Below are 22,541 nucleotides of genomic sequence, written 5' to 3' on the forward strand. Positions count from 1 at the left end.
TGGTGTCCAGTTGGCGCTACTCGTACTTACAACGTTGTGGGAGCGTGTATTTATAACGTTGTGGGATTAATATGGTTATAAAAAATAAAATAATAAGTCTGTATCCGTTAAATATAAAAAAACTTCTTATATTTATAACAAATTAATGAATCGAATATATCTTATATATGGTTAAACTAATTAAGTAAGGAAAAGGGAATAATTTCTTATGATAGAATGTAATTAAGTGTAAAGTTATTGTTTGGTTTCCTTTTCTTTTCTTTTCGTTTCAAGTTGTACAGTATAGTGTAACAAACCTTTATGAACGAACACCACTCCACAAGAATTTTTCACTAGCAGTTTTTTTGTCTTGATAACGTCACACACTTTTATTGTTACTTTATCTTCTTTCTAAAGTTGCAAGCGACCGAGTAACTCCAAATCCAGCGTGGCTCTCTCTTAGCCTGCCGCCGTCCTTTCGTCTGCCTCCTCAATCGTTGTAACACTGCCTTATTGATTGTTTATGTCGCTTTGGCGGCCTTTATGAAATGGCTTTGTCAATACTAGAGCATTAGGATTTTATGCAACGAGTGCTAACCACTAAGCCTAACATGATGAATGACGTTAAGATCAATCATCCGTAGAAATAAGGATTTCGGTGGAATCCAGCTGAATAGCTCCTGATAGATTTAGCAACCATACATTACATATGGAAAGCCAGGCTGTAATGGTAAAATATCATATTATTTTTATAATTTTGGGTTAAAAGTTTTTAATCTTTCGAATTCGAACCCAAAAAACTATAATCTTTGACATTTTCCATCAAAGATTTATCTACATTATTTCTGTTAATAATTCTCTTTCAATAGATAATCGTTTGTTTCGTGTTTTGATTTTTAGATTTACACGGATAATTTTCCGCAATCAGACCGTGAAAGGTTTTTTTTTTAACTTTTCTATTTAAATTCATTTTTATCTACTGTCAGAAAATCGGTCGGGACGAGTGAATTGATTAGCGCAAAAGAATGGTGGAATGCGTGCCGGTGACTGCGTTCATGTTGATGTGTCGTTACATGGCATACATCGGTGACTTTACGTAACTTTTAATTTTTATTTTTATATTCGATCTGTTTTTCAATGTTTCAAACAGGCAATATGGCTGGTTATCAGGAAACCACGACGAATGGGACTCGTTACATAAAATTCGAGGGTATACGCTACGCCCAGAAGTCGTTCCCAGAGACGCGTTTCATGGTGAATATATGTCATTGGTTCTTTTTCGTTTTTTCATGTTGATGCTTTAAAGGAACCGTATCCAGTCACTAAAAACGAGAACATAGGGCGGAGGGTGGATTGTATGGAGATAAACCCGGAAGACGGTTTACTGATTGGTGAAGAAGACTGCCTCTTCCTTAATGTCTTCGTTCCTCTACTAGACGTACGTTATTGTGTGAAGGGTTATTTTAATTTGTTAACGATTTCGGTCGTTTGAAGGAAAAAAAGTCGATGCCGGTCATGATATGGATCCACGGAAGGGCTTTCCCTCTGAGGAGCAACAGAGTGTCTATATACAACCCGGAGCCGCTCATGGATCATGAGATGATCGTTGTGACGTTGGCATACCGGCTAGGTCCACTTGGTACGTGAACTCCTTTTTTTTACTTTATGATCCTTTAACAAACTGGCAAGTTTCGAACATTGTATTGATATGGGTTGTTCGATCTGGAGGTCAAAAGGATTTTCTCCAATGTTGACCTCGTGTAGCCACAAGGATCCAGCGGCAAAGTGGTCTCCTGTTGCATTTTGCCTGATTTTAAACAGAATTAAGCTCCTTTGATGATCAGGAAAAATATGGATTCAATACAAATCGACCTTCTGGTACTTGGTGACTTATCAGGGTGAGAGGTGTCCGCCTAATGATCTCCTGTTACTTATCTTGACATGTAATTTTAATGTGTTTCTGTTATTTCCTGCAAAGTTAAGCTCCTTTGATGATTAGGATTTGAAAAAATAAGGATTCAGTACAAATCGACCTTCTCGTACCTGGTGACAACATGGTGACAGGTGTACGCCTAATGACCTCCTGTTACTTATCCTGACATGTAATTTTAATGTGTTTCTGTTATTTCCTGCAAAGTTAAGCTCCTTTGATGATCAGGATTTGAAAAAATAAGGATTCAGTACCTTCTCGTACCTGGTGACAACATTGAGAGGTGTACGCCTAATGACCTCCTGTTACTTATCCTGACATGTAATTTTAAAGGGCTCCTGTTTTTTTTTAAAGAAAGTGGCCGCAGATAGTTTAACCTCCCGTTATTCACTGAAAGGTTGAATTCCTGCTCCTTCCTGCTAACATGATCTCTTGTAGCTGGCTGATAAATAACAGGATTAGTATTTGCTCGAAACCAACCTCTGTTACTTTTTTTAAACAGAATGTTAAACCTCCTGTGAGGACTACGAATGAATCAGGATAATGGAAGTATTCAAGTAAAATTGAGTCCCTGTGGCGAATATAGTTTGTATGGTTTATTTTTTGTGGCGAGTAAAGTAGAGAAAATATCAGGATTATCTTGAAAGCCCCACGAGCTGTGTTACTTCTCGAATTGGATTTTAGAGTAAGTTGAGCTCCTGTTAATTTCTAAATTGGTATGTTAATAAATGGTTGAACTTTGGTCGACTGGGAGAGGAGAAATACCAAGACCAGATGTATTGCATATTAGCTATTGTAACCATTCGAGCTTGCGTGAAATGAAGCTCTTGTGGAAACCAGGAGGGGTATGGTGATGGTCGTCACATTGATGTCCAGTTTTTGATTCCGTGAAATTTTTACAATCTGGCAGGTTTCGACCACTGGAGGGAACCGTTGTTGGATCTTGGTGTCAGAGACCAGAAGTTGGCTATAAAATGGGTCTTGAGGAATATCCACATGTTCGGAGGTGACCCGGAGAGGATAACTCTGGCCGGGGAGAGCGCGGGCGCGGTGTACGCCCTTCACCATGTCAACGGCTACTTCAAGGGGGAGGTGCGAAAGGCGATCGCCCTAAGCGGGTTCAGGTACTCCCAATGGGCCATGACCCTTCAGCGCTGGACCAAGAGCCAAACCCAGGACCTTTTCCACTCGCTCAAATGCGATAATTTAGACTGCATGAGAGAAAAAACCTCGGTGGAGATCGTCAACAGTTCCTACGTGTATAACACAAAGGTACCTCATAACTTATAAGACGTGTGAATAGGATGACAGTTGAATTTCACCGCAGAACCGTTGGCTTTGGTGGAATATATTCAACGAATTTCGTCCTCCGATTGACTACAGGACATTAATGGACGAGCCTTGGGTTAAAGAGAAGCAAAGGGGTAACCATTCCCTGCTCATCGGCCTCAGGTTACACGAAGGGGACATCATTGATGAATGTAAACGTTCAGGTCAAGTGTAAAAGTCTTCTAATTTACAATCTCCCCGAAGTTTCAGCTAAGTATAAAAAGTCTGAAGAAGAGCTCGGACGATATTACTGTCAGTATTCATACTACACGAAAATGTTTGAAAAGAAGGTTACCCGGCACTGCGACTACTTCTTTGACCAGATGATATCATCTCTATATCCGGACGACGATTTGGCAAGTAGCATCAAGAACTTTGTCGAAGACGGCTGGGCCCTTTTCCCGAGCTCATTGGAGGCGAGGTATCATCTAGGAGACTTCGAAGGGTTCATGTATGAATTCAGGATGTGCGGAGCGACTCCGAACTGCACGCTACAGTGCAAGGTGCCGTTCATGAAGATCAATGACGGATGCCCTCCATACCGCAAAGAATATGAACCTGTAGCTAGCCAGTTCAAGAACGTCATCGCCGATTTCGTACACGGAAGGTCAGAAGTAGTCCCTTTCTCAAAGTGCTAATACTTAAAAGAATATTTTCCAGGGATCTCCAAGTTAAGCACTTCATCGTCGACAACTACTTTTTCAACATCACGGACCCTCTGATTAACCCAGTCTCTTACTCCCACTACTTCATCAGTGAGGATTTGGCCTGGAGAATGAAAAGTTGGAAGAGATACTTTAGACAGAAATAAACTTTAATGAAATTTAATCATATTATTTCTTCTTTGCACCATTAAAGTGGATGGTTTGAATTTTGCATTATCAAGAATACAGAATTGGTAGGCAAATTATTATTATTTTTTGTTGAGAAAGGTAGAATAGAAATATTTGAAGTAAAACCCACCTGTGAGCTCCTGTCTTCCGGTAGGATGGTATTGTCGACTTTCAAATCGTGTTTTTATGAAGAACCGTTGAAGATTTAATGGCCACTTAAGAAAACCCGATTTGAAAAGTGCGTGTATTAATTTTGAATGCCGTTTTATTTATTTATTAGAAAACACGTTCAACAATCGTAAAATTGTACATTAAAGAATGCCCGCAATGCTAGAAATTGAGCGCGCATGCTGTTTAGGGATGGTTAGGGTTCGCAACAGCAGAGGTCATATAAACCCTCAGGGTGCCGGTGTTTTTTTGAAAAAAAGCCCATTTGTTAGTATGTCGGGCTCGAATGCAAGGCCGCTGGATTCGAACCCGGGACCTTCACATTACAGTGATGAGCGCCGTGTCAAAGACTAAACCTTGCGGCCACCGACGCCCCAAGCGCATGCTGTTATCTGAGAAGGAAACATGGAAGAAGCCAACGTTAACTACTAATTGATAGGAAGCTGTTATTGAATGAAAAAAAAGAACGATCAGGATATGAAAAAATTATAAAAGAGCTCATGTTACTGCCAGGAAATTTTGAGGAGTCGGGAATGGGCGAAAATAGTTCCTCTTTCCGCCGGATAACGTGACCTCCTCTGCCTCCACGATAGGCTACGCTCCTGTTCGTACCTTCTATTGTGTGGTACATAAGATAGATTGGTGTAAACATATTTTTTGTAAAGGATAATGATTAAGATATAAGTAAAATGAATTTCCCCCTGTTACCCTTAATTTAAGTTATATAAGCTCCTCTTTCTATCAGGAGTTAAGTTCCTGTTTATCTTTCCTAGTGTGGAAAACGTATTAGAATCGGAACGTTTAAAAAAATGAACTGTTGCTACAGTCAAAATCTTACAGTATCAAACTGTGGAACTTTAGGAAAATTAGCTCCTTTATCTGTTAGGATAGATAAGAATTTATGACCTGGAAGCGACTACAATCATGAGTCGTGCTCCCGTCCATGATCCCAACAAACTTCCGTTCCTCTTTCCTATAGTGTCCGATTGCGGAAGAATTACAAAAATGAGCTCCTGTGGCAGTAGGAAAAGCTGAGGGGGAACGAGCTTCTGTTCTCTCCAAGTCCTCCATACAACCTCCTTCCAACACGAACTCGTACATCTGACAGGTAAGGAAAAGTACCAGCATTTAGGTTAATCATGAGCCGTGCTCCCGTTCCTCTCTCCAACAGTGCCACAATTTTGAATTTTACATAAATGAAATAAACGTTTATTGATTTATATTATTTATATGACCAATTCTTTTGAAAAAATAATCGTTTAATTTGCGATCATATTTGTTTCAAAATTTACATTTACACGGATAATTTTCCGCAATTAAACCGTGAAAGGTTTTTAACTTTTCTATTTAAACTCAACTTTTCAGAAGTCAGAAAATCAGTCGGGACGAGTTGCATTAATTAGCGCAAAAGAATGGACGAATGCGTGTACATGACTAAGTTCTTGTTTGCGTGTGGTTCCATAGCATACATCGGTGACTTTACAGAACTTTAAATTTTAATTTTTTATATTCGATCTGTTTTAAAATTTTTCAAACAGGCAAATTGACGGGTTATGAGGGCTACACGACGAATGGGACCCGTTACATGAAATTCGAGGGTATACGCTACGCCCCGATGACGTACTCAGAGTCGCGTTTCATGGTGAATATTTATCACTAGTTCTTTTCGTTTTTTTCATGGTGTTGATTTAAAGGAACCGTATCCAGTCACTATAAACGAGAACATAATGGGGAAGGTAGATTGTTTAGAGGTGAACCCGGTCGACGGTGAAGTGATCGGAGAAGAAGACTGCCTCTTCCTCAATGTCTTCGTTCCTCTAAGAAACGTACGTTATTGTGTGAAGTGTTGTTTTAATTTTTTAATGCTTTTGGTTGTTTGAAGGCTAATAAGTCGATGCCGGTCATGATATGGATCCACGGAAGGGCTTTCCCTCTGAGGAGCAACAAAGTGTCTATATACAACCCGGAGCCGCTCATGGATCATGACATGATAGTTGTGACGTTGTCATACCGGCTGGGTCCACTTGGTACGTGTTTTTTATTTTTTATTCCATGATTTTTTTTTAACAACTCCGCAGGTGTCAACCACTGGAGAGAACCACTGTTGGATCTTGGGGTCAAAGACCAGCAGATGGCTATAAAATGGGTCTTGAAGAATATCGACATGTTCGGCGGTGACCCGGAGAGGATAACTCTGGCCGGGGAGAGCGGTGGCGCAGTGTACGCCCTTCACCATGTCAACGGCTACTTCAAGGGGAAGGTGCGAAAGGCGATCGCCCTAAGCGGGTTCAGGTACTCCCAGTGGGCCATGACCCTTCAGCGCTGGACCAAGAGCCAAACCCAGGAGCTTTTCCACTCGCTCAAATGCGATAATGTAGAATGCATGAGGGAACAAAGCGCCGTGAATATCGTCGACATTGCCTACGAGCATAACAAAAAGGTACCTCACTCCTGATAAGACGTGTGAATAGGATGACAGTTGAATTTCACCGCAGAACCGTTGGCTTTGGCGGAATATATTCGACGCGTTCCGGCCTGGTGTTTGCTTCAAAGCATTTGAGGCCGAGCCATGGTTTAAAGCGAAGGAAAAGGGTAACCATTCTCTGCTCATCGGCCTGAAGAGACACGAAGGGGACATCATAGACGAATGTAATCGTCAAACGTTCAGGCCAATTATCTAATCCTTCTAATTGACAACTTCCTTGTAGTTTCAGCTATGTATAACACATCTGCGGTAGAGCTCGGGCGTTATTACTGTACGTACTCTTATGATACGTCATTGTATGGAATGAAGCCGAGGCGATACTGCCGCTACCCGTTTACCGAGTCCATATCATCCCTTTACCATCCGGATGATGACTTGGAAACAGGTATCAAAAAGGCTGTCGGAGACGGCTGGGTCGTTTTCCCGGCCAGCGTTGAAGCCTCTTTACACCCCGGAAACTTGGAAGGGTTCATGTATGAATCCAGGATGTGCGGGGCGACTCCGAACTGCACACTGCAGTGCAAGGTGCCGTTCATGAAGATCGAAGACGGATGCCCTCCATACCGCGAAGAATACGAACCGGTAGCTAGCCAGTTCAGGAACGTCATCGCAGATTTCGTACACGGAAGGTCAGAAGTAGTCCCTTTCCTAAAGTGCTAATACTTAAAAGAATATTTTCCAGGAATCTCACAATGAAGCATTTCATCGAAGACAACGACTTTTTCAACATCACGGACCCTCTGATTAACCCAGTCTCTTACTCCCACTACTTCATAAGTCCGGATTTGGCCGTGAGAATGGATGCTTGGACGAAATATTATTTCAAGTATTTGTCATAGTTGTCATACTGAAATAAACCGTAATGACACTTCATGCTATTATTTCCTCTATGAATTCTTATTACATTCTAGAATGATTACAATTGTTTTATCGATGGTATCAGGAAACATGGGCATCGACCTCCTGTGTCGACCAAACATCAAGACTATTGGGATTAGCACGAGCTCCTGTCAAAGTGGGTTGAGAGTCTTGCTTTATCAGGATTAATGGATAGCAGTAGATTGGCATACTGAGCTCCTTTCAAAAGTCAAGTGCAAGCTTTCCACTACCTTGCAGCTGATTTGGATAAAATAGAACTCTGCTAAGCAATTATCATGATGTCTGTTTTATCAAAAGCTTCTGTTATGTTCGTGTTGTATCAGGATAATATTTTTTAGGAAATGAACCTAATGTGGTGGCTAGTTTGTTGTTGTAGAAAGTTGAGTTCCTTTGGCGATTTCGAGTAAAGAAAGTACAAAAAAGTCGCATCCTGTTACTTTGTTACTCGTGGGATTAGGATTATCTTTATTATCATCTTTATCGTTATTATCTTATTAGGATTATCTTTTGGAAATTTGATCTCCTGTCGCGATGAAAATATCAGGGAGGTAGGTTAAATATCTGGATAAGTCATGTAAGCTATTTGAACCCCTGTTACTTTATGAACTGTTGCATCGTTATCCATATTTTTTTAACGACCTCCTGTAGCCAAAATGGAAAGTATCGGAACATGTAAGTCATGTGAGCTACTATTCTCTCTTGTGTTGAAACATCAGGATTGGGACTTTTATAAAGTATATATAAAGGTAAGCTTTTATAACAAGCATTTATAGCAATAAGAAAGTTGAGCTCCTGCAACTTCCTTACTTGTGGTGTTAGGATTGAGAGGTTTTTCTGTAATCTGATTTTGAAAAATCTTGTTGCTTTATGACCTGTGGCATGATAGTTTTTTTAAATAGTCGGAAAAATATTCAATTTGAGAAGGCGCAGTTGGGACAAGATTATTAAAAAACAAGTATGATCTACCTTGTCTAATAGATTAATTACCCTGTCAAACTGTGTCATCAGATAGTTATTAGCTGTTCCGGTTTTGGTATCATATTACATTTTATGTTGTATGGTGTGTTAAGAATCATCAGGTTAAATGAAGTGATGATCCGCAACAGCACGGGACTACTACAGATGATGGTCTTCGTTATGGCTGGTCTCAAGACGAAAAATTTCGGATCGGTGTTGAAATCATATGGAAATATTCGTTTCTCTCCTTGTTTTTCTTTTTGTCAGACCCGATGCCGTCCGAATTGGAGGTCGAGGCCAAAAGAGCACCTCGGAGATGTTGGTTAGATAACAGCTTGTACGCCTCCTTCGGGGGCATCACATACGCTAAGCCGCCAATCGGAGATTTCAGGTTCAAAGTAAGCTCGTGAGGTTAAAATTTTAAAAACGTGTTGTTTAATGTTTATTTATTTTTAAGAACCCACTCTGCCTCGATAAAATCGTCCTTCACGCTAACGAACGGCGAAGGGTCGATTGTAACCACCTCAACTTGAACGGCGAAGTCGTCGGAAAGGAGGGTCGCTCTGTACCTTTTCTAAAATCACAAAACCCACCTGGTTTTAACCTACACCGATTCCAGGTTAGCCAGTAAAGAAGCGCCAGATATTCTGGGCAACTATTCCACCACCAATCATATGGGTTCACGAGAGGATAGGTACTACTCCTAGGATCGTAGGGGAGGCATGGAGGATCACTTGGTGAACATGGCTGGGGGTCGTGGACATCCTGCACCACCTTCAGCATTTTGGTAAACTCGTACAGGATGTCATCAGGAGCTTACCTTATCCTTATCCCGATAGGTAACAGGAGGATATTTCGTGTAATTCCAAAACTTTTTGATTTTATCCTCTTCCTATCGATAGCCCAGTAACCTGAGATCGTTTCGTATAATCTCAAAAGTCGGAAGCTCCTACGATTTCTACTCCTTATGTTCTTTACAGCTTTGACAGAAGACCATTTCGCCATATTCCAAAACTAACTAGCACCTTGCACTCAAGGAATATGAGAACCTAAATGATGTGGACGAGCTGCCGTTCATCGTGACAGACGGCTGCGACAATGACCCCCGGGTATGACCGGGTCGGTGACAAGAGGGTCGATCTCATCGCTAAATTCTTTAAAATAAAAAACGGGTGAGTGGTGCCAAAACCGACACAAAATGTATACATACATTTGATCATTTTTTAACAGCCCCCAGGCGTTCCAAGGCCGGACCATGACGGCGAACTTTACAATATGACCCATGTGCAAAATTTGAAGGACGATAAACGCCATTTCGACGATATGAATTTTCCATAATATCTCATTTTTTTACAATTACGGAAAGTTGAGGTTATCGTCCTGCAGCAAATGATGTTACGAGTTGGATCTTCGGGAGGTCAAATGGCGGATGAAATGAAAGAACAAGGAACTGCTCCCGGGTTCACCCGAGCTTTCGGCGACTTATATCGCCATCCTCAGTACCAAGATTTATTAAAAAGCAATAAATATACTTTTTTTTGACAAAGCAATACAATTGAGTAACAATAAATTTCCAAAATTACAATTAACAAGTAACAAAAATAATTAATAAAAAAATATTCATTACAATACCTACATCCCCAAGGAAAATTAATTTAAATACATCGTATAGGTTAAGATTGCACATGTTGAGTAAGGCGTTGAGAGACAGATGCAGTTGATCTCCCGTTACTCACTGGCAGGTTGAATCCCTGCCCATTCCTGTTGATTAGAAAGCATTTTCTTCCTTCTAACAAGACTTCTTGTAGCTAGTAGATAAATAATAGTATCAGGATTAGGATTTGTTTGAAACAAACTCCTGTTACTTTTATGCTCCTCTGGGGACTACAGATGAATCAGGATACTGCAAGTATTCCATATGAACACTTGCACTATTGCAACTTTTATCAGGATTCGAATCGGCCTCCTGCGGCTGAGGCTTAGGCTTGTGATTAAGCTGTGCATTTGATCCTGGAGATTAGTTTTTGAAATTCATTTGGGATCTGGTTGATAATTACCGTTGATCTCCTGACCTCCTGATACTTTGCGCCTTGGATTGATTTAATTATTTTATCCTGGGATATACCACGAGTATAAGAAAAAGACCGTCCATACAAATTTAAGAGCTGGGACGTCCCAAAAGAGTAAAAGAAAAAGACCTTGACGCATTTAACAGCTCGGACGACAGTACTAAACCACAGTTTATAAAAGATATAGGTGCTGTACAAGAAAATCCGGAAGAGGATCGTGCTGCTCAGGGCGTACCAAGAGTAATGTGTGAGTGATAAAGGAACAAGACATGGAGGGATGAAATTTTGGGAAAAGGGTAGGGACGAGGGTTGTGATTGGTAAATCGGTTGCAATACGCGGGGTATATTGCGCATCAAAAAATCGGGCGTTTTTCTTAAGTGCGACATGCCCGAACAGTAATAGTATCACGTTTATGAGAGCAATGCTCTTATTTAACGAGAATGTCATGATTTCGATGGATTCAGGTGGTGCTACTGTTGTTCCTAGACTATTGGGGTGGTACAAGTAAGGTTTCTTCCCAGGTTGATTATTTGTATGATAAACGATCTCCTGCTATTCTGGATAATAAAAAGTATTAAGATAAGATTATGGTTTGGAACAAACTATGCTCCTGTTGCTGCCATTGAAATTGTATTTTCATGTCATTTTTCGCTTGAATTGGGTCAATTAAAGGAATAGACTATTCCAAATTCTCATCCTATTCACGATGCCATCGTCGACCTCCTCGAATGCGACTGGTGTGTGCAAGGCTTGCGTTATTGAGAAGATGTTCTTGTCTTCGGAGTGCTGCTTCAACTGGAGCTTCCTGAAAATGATACACGTTAGGTTATAATTTCGATCGGGTTTGTTCACAAGACCTTCCGTGGATGAAATCCGCCACGAGTTGGACTGACTCGTCCTCGACCCTCTGGTAAACGTTGTCGAACGGCGGGCAGTCTTCGAACGAGGTCAGAAACGGCGCCCTTACCCTGAACTCGCAGTTCAATTCCGGAAGGTACCTGTTGAACTTGACCATGAAAGCCTCGAAAGGCCCCGTGTGGAACTTGGCCTCAGCCATCGCGGGCATGAAGTACCAACTGTCGGCCGTGATGTTCTCAAGCTTTTCCATCGCTCCTCCTCCTTTGTACACATTGATCAACTTCGCACGGATCGACCGATAGTAGAAAGCACGCCTCATGCCCATGATCCTGTCAGGGTCATAAAACGAGTTGTAAACTTTCTCAGCCGTCTCTTCAGACCAATTGTTTCGACTGAAGACTGTAATGTGAAAGTTTAAACTGAGGATTTTTTTGTGGGATGAACAACTTACATGATCTGATGACAGTCCCTAGGTCTTCGGTTAAACCAATGAGCAGGGAGAAGCTAGTCTTTGGCTCGACTCGTCTCCAAGGGTAGGATTTCACCGTGACTCCGTCCACGACGGTCTTATAGTGGGACATTATTTGATTCCACAACGAGGATGACGTGAATAGCACGTTCATACCTAGAGGGGCGAACAGTGAGCCTTGTTTCTGGAGTTTGTAGGCCGTCTTGACTAGTCGGACCGCGTCCACTGATCTCAAGCAGTCAGGGTTGAAGTCGACACAGCCGAGGGCGAGGGCTAGTTCTAAAGTACGATTCCCGACCGTCTTCTTCTTGGAGATGGCCCACGGCGCATACCTGGACCCGCCGAACGCGATCCCCTTCTTGATCCGGCCGGAAAATTCGCCGTGGAGGTGGTGAAGGACGTACGACGCCCCTGCTCCTTCACCGGCGAGTGTAATGTTATACGGATTGCCTCCGTACAAATGGATATTCTTGATGATCCATTCTATAGCCATGGCCTGATCCCTGAGTCCGTAGTTTCCTGTAAAGTCAGCCTTCTCCATACTCGCAAAGCCGACCGCACAAAAACGTCAAATACACGAAAAAAAACACATCATAAATAGATACTTTACCAAGCGGACCCAGCCGATAACTCATCGTGACGACGACCATATTGTAATCCATAAGCTTGTACGGGTACAAATCACTCACTTTGTTGTTACCCTGTGCGAAAGCCTGGCCTTGTATCCAAACTAAGACCGGCAGCCCGGTCTTCGTCTGACGGACAGAAACGGTACAACGTTAGACACGGAAATTTCAATTTTGGGCGAAAGACGTGGCTAGATTGACCGATATCAGGAATACCTATCAGGTTTTGACAGGGGGGAAGTAACAAGATTTGGATTTCGTAAAACGAGCTACTGTTATTACATGACATATGAATCAGACTAGTAATTTTACCAAAATGAGTTCCTGTTACTGCCAGAAGAGTTGAACTATCAGGATTGGATTTGGTAAAACGAGTACTGGTTACTACTTTCCGAATGAATCAGAATTTTATAAAATGAGCTCCTGTTCCCCCGGATTAATTGAGTTACTGTTGCGTCATTTTAATTTGACCTCCTATTCTGTGCCCCTCCTGATTAATTGAGCATTGTGCCTTACTAACTATTTGAGTTCCTCTCTGATCAGTTGAGCTATGTGCCACCCACATAACTTCAACCCTCTTTGATCAGTTGAGTCCAGTTTCTTCATTTTAAGTTGAGTTCCTGTCCTTCTCTGACTAGTTGAGCTCCTGTTCCAAAACACTCACCTCTGACCCCCTTTGGATGCATTTCCTTTGATTACTAGCACTGATTACAAGATCACTGTTGAGGAGAGGGGCGGGTCGTTTTGGACCAGCAAACCTCCGATCTCGTTTCTACTAATGCCAGTCTTCCTTCTCACTACGATAGGACTACATAAAGGCGAGCATAAACCTTCACGGAAAACATTAAAAATAAAACAATAAAACAATTAAATTACAATTAAAATAAATAGGTATAAATCAATCAATTGATTTTAAATTAAAAAAAAATATAATTTGAAGTAATAAAGAAAAAAATATAAATAATAGATTTCAACTTCAAGTAAATAAAGTAAAATAAATTGTCAACTTCGAATAAAATAAATAAAATAAACTATTGTAAACTTCAAATGAATAAATTTAAAACAAATCCAAATCCAAAATAAATAAAATTAAAATGAACTTAAATTAACGATCGATCGATATTACAATCTAGCAAACAGTCCAAATATTTAATAAAGTGGTACCACTTCCCTCATAAAACGACGATCCAACGATGAACAGGTTGGCGATGATATTAATGACGATGACGAGGAAAAATGGTGACGATGCGACGAGAAAAACGAAAAAAAATTTACTTCGATGGAACAACGAACGAAAGACGACTGACTCTTATCTGCCGTAATCCGCCGACGCCGACTCACTGAGCAAAACAATAAACAGGTGCGGATTAACGAAACGCGATCNTCCAATTCCTGCAGGCACAACATTTATATCGGCGTGAACGAAAGTCTCGAATGTTCCCGTCAAACGCGCCGCCCGAAACTAGACTGTACTGTCTCTCGTTGTTTCTAGACTAGACTGTACTGTCTACTAGTCTAGAAACAACGCGGCTTTTCTTTGACAAGTGCCGCGCGTTCCTTTGATAAAGCCACCTTTTGCCGCAAGCAGTGTTATTTTATTACGTAATACATTTTTGTAGTTTAGTTACCTACCTACTTATTAAAAATTTTTTTCTTCTCGAGATCTATTCAAAAAGCACTCGCGATCGACTGGTCGATCGCGATCGACCGTTTGAGCACCCCTGGCCCAGAGGATCGTACATTCTAGCAATACATGACATTATACCCCTTTTGGTTCCAACGCAGTCCCGTAATTGCACATCGTATGAAATGACGTCCCGTGTAGATTCCCATTTTAGCCCCAATAATTTTACTGTGGAATCCTCCATATTGGATAGCGGAACTGACGAAGCCAATGTCGCGGTAGGTACATTTTTAAAAGTTCAGGGGAATTTCCGCTCCACTTCTGTAACTCAAAGCCCCCTGCTTTCAATAAACTAATCAGTTCTTGTTGGAGTCTGAGTGTTTCCTCAAGGGTGTTCGAACCGGTTAAAATGTCGTCTATATAAATATTTGATTTCAAGGCTTTCGAGGCTTGCGGATAGAGTCGTCCTTCATCGATGACCAGCTGCGATAGAACGCGCAGTGACAGGTACGGTGCGCACGAAAGTCCAAAAGATAGGCAATTAAACTCGTATTCTTGCACTGCTTCGGATGAGTCGAACCGATAGAAAAAATGTTGGAACGGTCGATCTAACGGGGAAACTAATATTCTCAAGTACATTTGGCTTATGTCAGTAATCATGGCAAAACGCGGCAAACGAAATCTGAGTAATACGTGCGAAATATCGTTTTGCAGTTTTGGGCCAGTCCAAAAATGATCGTTCAAGGTACCTTGGCCTGTCGTGAATGACGCGTCGAAGACTACTCGCAGTTTAGTTGTAGTACTATTCTTGATGACACCATGATGAGGCAGAAAACACCGACCAGCATTGACAGCAGGGACGGCACATTCCTTTTCCAGATAATCACCCCATCATAAGTTTGTTTTAATTGGGAATCTTTCAAGAGCTTCCGTTCTAACGTCTGCCAACGCTGCAAGGCCCCTAAGCGTGATTTTTCCAAACCGACCGGTTGAGCCTTGAAGGGAAGTGCGACCACGTAACGACCCTGGTCGTCACGATAATGCGTCCTTAAAAAATGTTCTTCACATTTGACATCCTCGGGATTTGTTCGCACGACAGTTTGCACTTCTTCGACTTCCCAAAATCTGGTAATGAGGTTATTTAGGTCTTCGCGACATTTTACGCTAGTACTAAGCAAGGTTGTTGAATCCTTGGTTGGTGAAGAATATACTTTTCCCATCAAGACCCATCCAAAGATGGTTTCCACTGCGAAGGGGAGTCCGTTGGGGAGTTTGACAGTGTGTCCTCTTAAAATTTCTNTCTTATCTGCCGTAATCCGCCGACGCCGACTCACTGAGCAAAACAATAAACAGGTGCGGATTAACGAAACGCGATCTTTTAAATAAATTCAACAATTAATTGGCGTTAACAATCACTAATCCACACATGATCACTAGTCGTAGCTTCCATGGTGATGTTAAACCGGGAGATACTGTTGTACAATGGCGGGGTAACCAGGATCAAATCTATTGACGAACTAATCTACTGCCGTATGTGCTCGGAGACTCATCCGTATTGACTAATCTGATATCCTGATTATCTTTCCTCTCTCGTTGGATTTCGAATACCCCAAGCAGGGTTATACGCATTGAAGTCACCTACGCTATCTCTGATGTCCTGTCTCCTGTCACAATGCATCGATAAGACAATGAATTCTCCTTTACGCTCTAGGAGACAACTTGCCATATCATGGCAGGTTTCGGGAAGCGTAATGGCTTTTATATTTGTATTCATAACATAAATGGCTGCTCGAAGGCGTCCCAGGGTTTATGGGTGTACAACACGTGCAGCTAGTCCCATTGCTCGATTTACTCTCCTAACCCAAGGCTCTTGTGCACGACATCGGCTTCTTCCTCATATACTCTGGCTTCATCACAAACTGCTAGTGAGCCGTGAAAATTCAACTGGGCAATTGCTAAGCTAGCTTTCCTCATTTCTATTGCAAGGTTATTTCCGCGTCTTCCCTACCCGAAACGGTGGGATACTCGCCGGGCTCCTGCGGGCTACTATCCATAGGTTGTGTTACTCTCCCGTAGTCTGTTATGCTTCTAGCATAATTTTTGCTCGCAGATGCATCTTACATTTCTCGGTACCTGTCCGATGGTTATGCTTAGCCAGGCTCTTGCCCAGTTAATACACAGCTCATACGTCGCCTGGCAGTCTTTAGTGTTGTGAGGCTCAGAGCAGTTAGCACATGTTAGCTCTATTCGTGGGCACTGCGTGGCTGTATGCAATTGTAGCAGCTGGTGACATCTAGGTACTCCTTTACTGCTCATGATTGTTAATCCAAGAATACTTTGCCTCGGTTAATCACCATTTTCCGGAATAACTTTAATTACCCAGGAGACAAAGGGGCTGTGTTCTCGAGGTTCTCTGCCGTATCTTACTGTGTGTAACAGTCGCATTTTGTTCCCAGTCGCTGATAAAATGATCGTTGGCCATTAATTGCTCTTTTAACTGAACTTCTGCTACCCCCTCCGATTGGTTGATGTACTGTTTCTTCATTACATGTTACCTCCCTATACCTTCTGATAGCGTGACCTCTTGCATTAGTTGAGATCAGTGCCTCCAGCATAACTTGACCGCCTGTCCATCCCTGGATTATCTGATTGCTTTTTTCATGATGGGAAGAGTTTCAGTCCATCCGTAGTAACTAGGCTCTTGACCCACCGTTTTAAGAGGAGCTTCTGTTTCTTCATTATAGGTTGATATCGTGTCACCAGTTATCATTATAGATTGGGCACCTGTTTCTCAATTATCATTATCGTATCTGCTTCTCTACGATGAGCTGAGCTCCAGTTAACTGTTTTTCAGCAGAAGAATTTTTAAGAATAGGAGTTTACCTGTTGATTCGAACTTCATTTACTCGTTTTAAAGGGTCGTGGCGCATCTGTATTAAGAATTGGACTATTATACGTTAACTTACGAATGGATCGGGGGTGTGGATGTTGAGGAAAAGGCAGTCCTCCTGACCGAGGACCTTGCCGTCCGACTGGTCGACCTCGAGGCAGTCGATCTTACGCCCCGTCGCTGAGTAATATTTGATCGGTTCCGGGTCCTGGTAACGGTTTTTTTTGTAATATAAACAAAAGAAATTGGAAAATTAGTTGTATTTACTCTGAAACGCAGATCGCCGATGGGAGGCTGGGCATAACGTACGCCGGCGAAGGAGGTGAACATTCTGCCGCGGTAGGACTCAGTTAAGTCGCCACTTTTCAACCCGGCCATGTTCTGCAGGTGATGCCACGCAGCAAGGAATACAGCAATGGTATTGTTCTCCGCCGTAAGTAACATCGGTCGCTTTTCTCGACTTTCAATCCTGTTTTCTTTTTAATAAAGAACCGTTGAACATTTAACGGACGCTTAAGAAAACCCGATACTAAAAGTGCGTGTAATTAATTTTGAATGCCGTTTTATTTATTTATTAGAAAACACGTCCAACAATAGTAAAATTGTACATTATAAAATGCCCGCAATGCTAGAAATTTAAAAAATTAGAAATGGTCTATTACTGCCAGAAAATGTAAGGTGTCTGGAATGGGCGAAAAGAATTCCTCTTTCCTCCGGATAAGGTGACTCCTATGTCTCCACGATAGGCTACGCTCCTGTTCGTACTTTCTACTGTGTGGTAAATAAGATCTATTGGTGTAAACAAACTTTTTGTAAATGGTGGGCAACCGGTAGCTTTCTGACGATCATCTGATCCGTCAGGAGTCCCGTTTGTCCAGGCCATCCGCCTAAGGACCAACTCGATGGGAACGAGGGAGGCCATGAGGAGAGCAGACAATAGTTTGCCAGCCGAATGTAGGAGATGTGGGGCTAGCAACGAATCTCTCTCCCATGTGCTGTCCACATGCCCGTCGAGTAAAGAAAAGATTATAAAGCACCACAGCGATTGAGTCGAGGTCCTTGCCGCCGGTCTCCGTGCTTCCGGGTACACAGTTAGAGTCGAGCTCCCCCTAAGGACCGACGATGGGCAAACGCTGCGACCGGACATAGTCGCCACTAATCAAGATGAGGTACATGTACTAGATCTTGCAGTGGCATCTGAATCTGGCGACGCGCTAAGCCGTGTGGAGGAGGCAAAGGGCGAGAAGTACATGGTGCTTCGCGACGTGCTCTTGGAGCGGTGCCAGAAGCCGTATTTTACGGCCAAAGGCATCGTGATCGGGGCGCGTGGGCCCTCCGCGACCTCGGAGTATCAAACCTCCCGAGGGTGCTCCTCACTATGTCACTGATCGCCCTGCGTTCTTCGCTGGCTATCGCGTCCGATCATATGGACAGGGACAGACGCTTTATGCTACCTGTCAGACATGAGCCGGCCAGTGAGTTGCTCCAACTGCCCCCCGGCGAAGACTGACCACGGCGACGAAGAGGGGACACCACGTCTGGTCCTGAGGCGGCGTCGAAGGAGGAGAATTTTACAAAAATGAGCTCCTTTTAATGTAAGAAAAGGTAAGGTATCAGGATTTGGTCTTAGGAGAAACGTGCTCCTGTTACTGCCAGAAGAGGTGAAATTTCAGGATCGGAACGGATTAAAAACTGAGCTTTTGTTGCGGAAATCTTGAGGTGTGTAAAATGTGTAACTTTTGGGTAATTAGCTTTTCTAACTGTCAGGCTATATAAGTTATCAGGATTTGGTTTTAGGGGAATCGAGCATCTGTTCTCTCCAGGTCCGCCGTTTAGCACCTCCCCTACTAACGCGAACTTGTACATCTGAGAGGTAAGTAAAAGTACCAGCTTTAGGTTAATCATAAGTCGTGCTCCCGCTCCTCTCTCCTACAGTGCCACAATTTTGAATTTTACATAAATGAAATAAAGATTTATTGATTTATATGACAAATTCTTTTTAAAAAATAATCGTTTAATATGCGATCATATTAGTTTCAAAATTTAGATTTACACGGATAATTTTCCGCAATCAAACCGTGAAAGATTTTTAACTTTTCTATTTAAACTCAACTTTTCAGATGTCAGAAAATCAGTCGGGACGAGTTGCATTAATTAGCGCCAAAGAATGGACGAATGCGTGTCCGTGACTAAGTTCTTGTTTGCTTGTGGTTCCATAGCATACATCGGTGACTTTACGGAAATTTTAAATTTTAATTTTTATATTCGATCTGTTTTTCAATGTTTCAAACAGGCAAATTGACTGGTTATGAGGACTACACGACGAATCGGACCCGTTACATGAAATTCGAGGGTATACGCTACGCCCACAAGTCTTTCTCAGAGTCGCGTTTCCTGGTGAGTATGTGTGTTATTGGTTCTTTAACGTTTTTTCATGTTGATGCTTTAAAGGAACCGTATCCAATCACTACAAACGAGAGCATAGGGCGGAGGGTGGATTGTATGGAGGTAAATCCGGAAGATGGTTTACTGATTGGTGAAGAAGACTGCCTCTTCCTTAATGTCTTCGTTCCTCTACTAGACGTACGTTATTGTGTGAAGGTTATTTCAATTTGTTAACGATTTCGGTCGTTTGAAGGAAAAAAAGTCGATGCCGGTCATGATATGGATCCACGGAAGGGCTTTCCCTCTGAGGAACAACAGAGTGTCTATATACAACCCGGAGCCGCTCATGGATCATGAGATGATCGTTGTGACGTTGGCATACCGGCTGGGTCCACTTGGTACGTGATTTTTGTTTTATTCCATGATTTTTTTTTAACAACCACGCAGGTGTCGACCATTGGAGGGAACCGTTGGTGGATTTTGGTGTCAAAGACCAGCAGATGGCTATAAAATGGGTCTTGAAGAATATCCACATGTTCGGCGGTGACCCGGAGAAGATAACTCTGGCCGGGGAGAGCGGGGGCGCAGTGTACGCCCTTCACCACGTCAACGGCTACTTCAAAGGAAAGGTGCGAAAGGCGATCGCCCTAAGCGGGTTCAGGTACTCCCAGTGGGCCATGACCCTTCAGCGCTGGACCAAGAGCCAAACCCAGGAGCTTTTCCACTCGCTCAAATGCGATAATATAGAATGCATGAGGGAAAAAAGCGCGAAGGATATCGTTCGCAATGCCTACGAGCTTAACAAAAAGGTACCTCACTCCTGATAAGACGTGTGAATAGGATGACAGTTGAATTTCACCGCAGAACCGTTGGCTTTGGCGGAATATATTTGACGCGTTCCGGCCTGGTGTTTGCTTCAAAGCATTTGAGGCCGAGCCATGGTTTAAAGCGAAGGAAAAGGGTAACCATTCTCTGCTCATCGGTCTGAGGAGACACGAAGGGGACATCATAGACGAATGTAATCGTCAAACGTTCAGGCCAATTATCTAATCCTTCTAATTGACAACTTCCTTGTAGTTTCATCTATGTATAACACATCTGTGGTAGAGCTCGGGCGTTATTACTGTAGGTACTCGTATGATACGTCATTGTATGGAATGCAGCCGAGGCGATTCTGCCGCTACCCGTTTACCGAGTCCATATCATCCCTTTACCATCCGGATTTTGACTTGGTAACGGGTATCAAAAAGGCTGTCGGAGACGGCTGGGTCGTTTTCCCGGCCTGCGTTGAAGTCTCTTTACACCCCGGAAACTTGGAAGGGTTCATGTATGAATCCAGGATGTGCGGGGCGATTCCGCACTGCACACTGCAGTGCAAGGTGCCGTTCATGAAGATCGATGACGGATGCCCTCCATACCGCGAAGAATACGAACCGGTAGCTAGCCAGTTCAGGAACGTCATCGCCGATTTCGTACACGGAAGGTCAGAAGTAGTCCCTTTCCTAAAGTGCTAATACTTAAAAGAATATTTTCCAGGAATCTCACAATGAAGCATTTCATCGAAGACAACGACTTTTTCAACATCACGGACCCTCTGATTAACCCAGTCTCTTACTCCCACTACTTCATAAGTCCGGATTTGGCCGTGAGAATGGATGCTTGGACGAAATATTATTTCAAGTATTTGTCATAGTTGTCATACTGTAATAAACCATAATGACACTTCATGCTATTATTTCCTCTAGTAATCCTAATTACATTCTAGAATGATTAAAATTGATTTATGAAATGGAAAAATGGGTATAGACCTTCTTTGTCGACCAAACATAAAGACTATTGGGATTACCACGAGCTACCGTCAAAAGTTAAGAATAAGCTTTCCACTACCTTGCAGTGCTGACCCACTTCATCCTCAAAAGACAACTGATACTCCCCAATTAGACTTTCTTGTGCTGTACACCGTGTGGCTTATTCACATAAAACTAGACCGCAAGCATACATATCAATTCTGAGGAAAGCATGTCTTGAAAAGTTAATGGCACCTTCCAACACTTCTGGAGCCATGTATCTTCTTGTTCCAACTTGGCTGTGAGTGTCACCACACGGTTTTCCAGGTTGGAAGATCAGTGCCAATCCAAAATCTGCTATGCATGCTGTTAAGTCTGATTTAAGAAGAACATTTCTCGATTTAAAGTCACGATGCGCAACAGCCGGTTTATACCCCTCTGTTTTAGTCGGTGACACAGCACGTCGCAAGGAGTCCATTCTAGCCCCGTCAACATTAGTTTCATACATCCATCTTGTACGAATGCCCATATACTTTTCACAGGTCAAGGCCACGTCAGCAGTCTCCGGTATGCCACACTCGCAGAGTGGACTTTCAGCCCAAATCCGTGGAGCTTGGCCGAGAAGTCTCCGTGGTCTGTTAACAACTGCGACATGTAATGGTCCGATTTTATATATGTCATGTTCAGGCGTCTCCTAATACTGCCAAACATCCAGCGAAGATCGAACCTTTTCTTCCGTTTGTGCAGGAATACAGGGCTGAAATCCGTTTGCAAGCTCCCGCGCACTCAGCCTTGGCCTGAAGATCTACTGGTGGTGTCCCGCAATAACTTGCAATGCATCAGTCAACACTGTCCTGTACGACTGCATAACAGCCGGCAGTGCCGTCCATTCTACTGTTCTTAATTTGCGCGTCCACGCTGGTGCTGCGTATGAAAAGACCGCTTTACATAATGCTTTGTAATAGATATTTCTTGTTCCCCAGGTCGTCCCCGGACAGCGAACGCATTACTGCAATCGTGCCAAGATTTTGTCATTTATATGCCCTGCATTTGACCCAAAACGCACGCCATTTTGATTCCAAGGTATGAAATGACTGGGGGCATTTTGATAGTCCTGCCATCAATTCTGATAACCGGCGGGAAGCGTGTGTTCAGTCTGCCTTTCAGCAACATCAGGGATGTTTTGTCTGGGGCTAGCTGGAGTTTCTCTCTCCTGCACCAGTTATTCAGTAGGACCGCAGCTCTGCCTTTTCGTTCAATATAATTTAGTGT

At 42.7% G+C, this 22,541-nt stretch overlaps 4 protein-coding genes across 4 annotated transcripts; 3 read left to right on the top strand and 1 right to left on the bottom strand.

Annotated features, from left to right (window-relative positions):
- Nucleotides 1–762: 762 nt before the first annotated feature.
- Nucleotides 763–4,066, top strand: LOC106670763 (venom carboxylesterase-6-like). The gene is made up of 8 exons (XM_014401348.2): nucleotides 763–1,065; nucleotides 1,130–1,233; nucleotides 1,286–1,417; nucleotides 1,474–1,618; nucleotides 2,820–3,181; nucleotides 3,237–3,390; nucleotides 3,443–3,845; nucleotides 3,899–4,066. The coding sequence occupies exons 1-8, from the start codon at nucleotides 1,005–1,007 to the stop codon at nucleotides 4,047–4,049; spliced, it is 1,512 nt and encodes a 503-aa protein (XP_014256834.1). The 5' UTR covers nucleotides 763–1,004; the 3' UTR covers nucleotides 4,050–4,066.
- Nucleotides 4,067–5,604: 1,538 nt separating this feature from the next.
- Nucleotides 5,605–7,597, top strand: LOC106670761 (para-nitrobenzyl esterase-like). Its single transcript, XM_014401344.1, has 8 exons — nucleotides 5,605–5,712; nucleotides 5,778–5,881; nucleotides 5,934–6,065; nucleotides 6,122–6,266; nucleotides 6,318–6,679; nucleotides 6,735–6,888; nucleotides 6,948–7,353; nucleotides 7,407–7,597. Exons 1-8 carry the CDS (start codon nucleotides 5,652–5,654, stop codon nucleotides 7,561–7,563), a joined length of 1,521 nt encoding a protein of 506 aa, XP_014256830.1. The 5' UTR covers nucleotides 5,605–5,651; the 3' UTR covers nucleotides 7,564–7,597.
- A 2,611-nt stretch (nucleotides 7,598–10,208) lies between these two features.
- Nucleotides 10,209–18,900, bottom strand: LOC106670759 (esterase E4-like). Its single transcript, XM_014401342.2, has 6 exons — nucleotides 17,365–18,900; nucleotides 17,174–17,305; nucleotides 12,569–12,712; nucleotides 11,940–12,510; nucleotides 11,488–11,887; nucleotides 10,209–11,435 (listed from the first exon to the last, which is right to left on the bottom strand). Exons 1-6 carry the CDS (start codon nucleotides 17,539–17,541, stop codon nucleotides 11,297–11,299), a joined length of 1,563 nt encoding a protein of 520 aa, XP_014256828.1. The 5' UTR covers nucleotides 17,542–18,900; the 3' UTR covers nucleotides 10,209–11,296.
- Nucleotides 18,895–21,209, top strand: LOC106670760 (venom carboxylesterase-6-like). Its single transcript, XM_014401343.2, has 9 exons — nucleotides 18,895–18,970; nucleotides 19,218–19,325; nucleotides 19,391–19,494; nucleotides 19,549–19,680; nucleotides 19,736–19,880; nucleotides 19,930–20,291; nucleotides 20,347–20,500; nucleotides 20,560–20,965; nucleotides 21,019–21,209. The coding sequence occupies exons 2-9, from the start codon at nucleotides 19,265–19,267 to the stop codon at nucleotides 21,173–21,175; spliced, it is 1,521 nt and encodes a 506-aa protein (XP_014256829.1). The 5' UTR covers nucleotides 18,895–18,970; nucleotides 19,218–19,264; the 3' UTR covers nucleotides 21,176–21,209.
- Nucleotides 21,210–22,541: the final 1,332 nt, after the last annotated feature.

This window comes from Cimex lectularius, unplaced genomic scaffold, assembly GCF_000648675.2.
Source record: "Cimex lectularius strain Harlan isolate CLEC.00 unplaced genomic scaffold, Clec_2.1 scaffold252, whole genome shotgun sequence".
NCBI classification, from domain to species: domain Eukaryota; kingdom Metazoa; phylum Arthropoda; class Insecta; order Hemiptera; family Cimicidae; genus Cimex; species Cimex lectularius.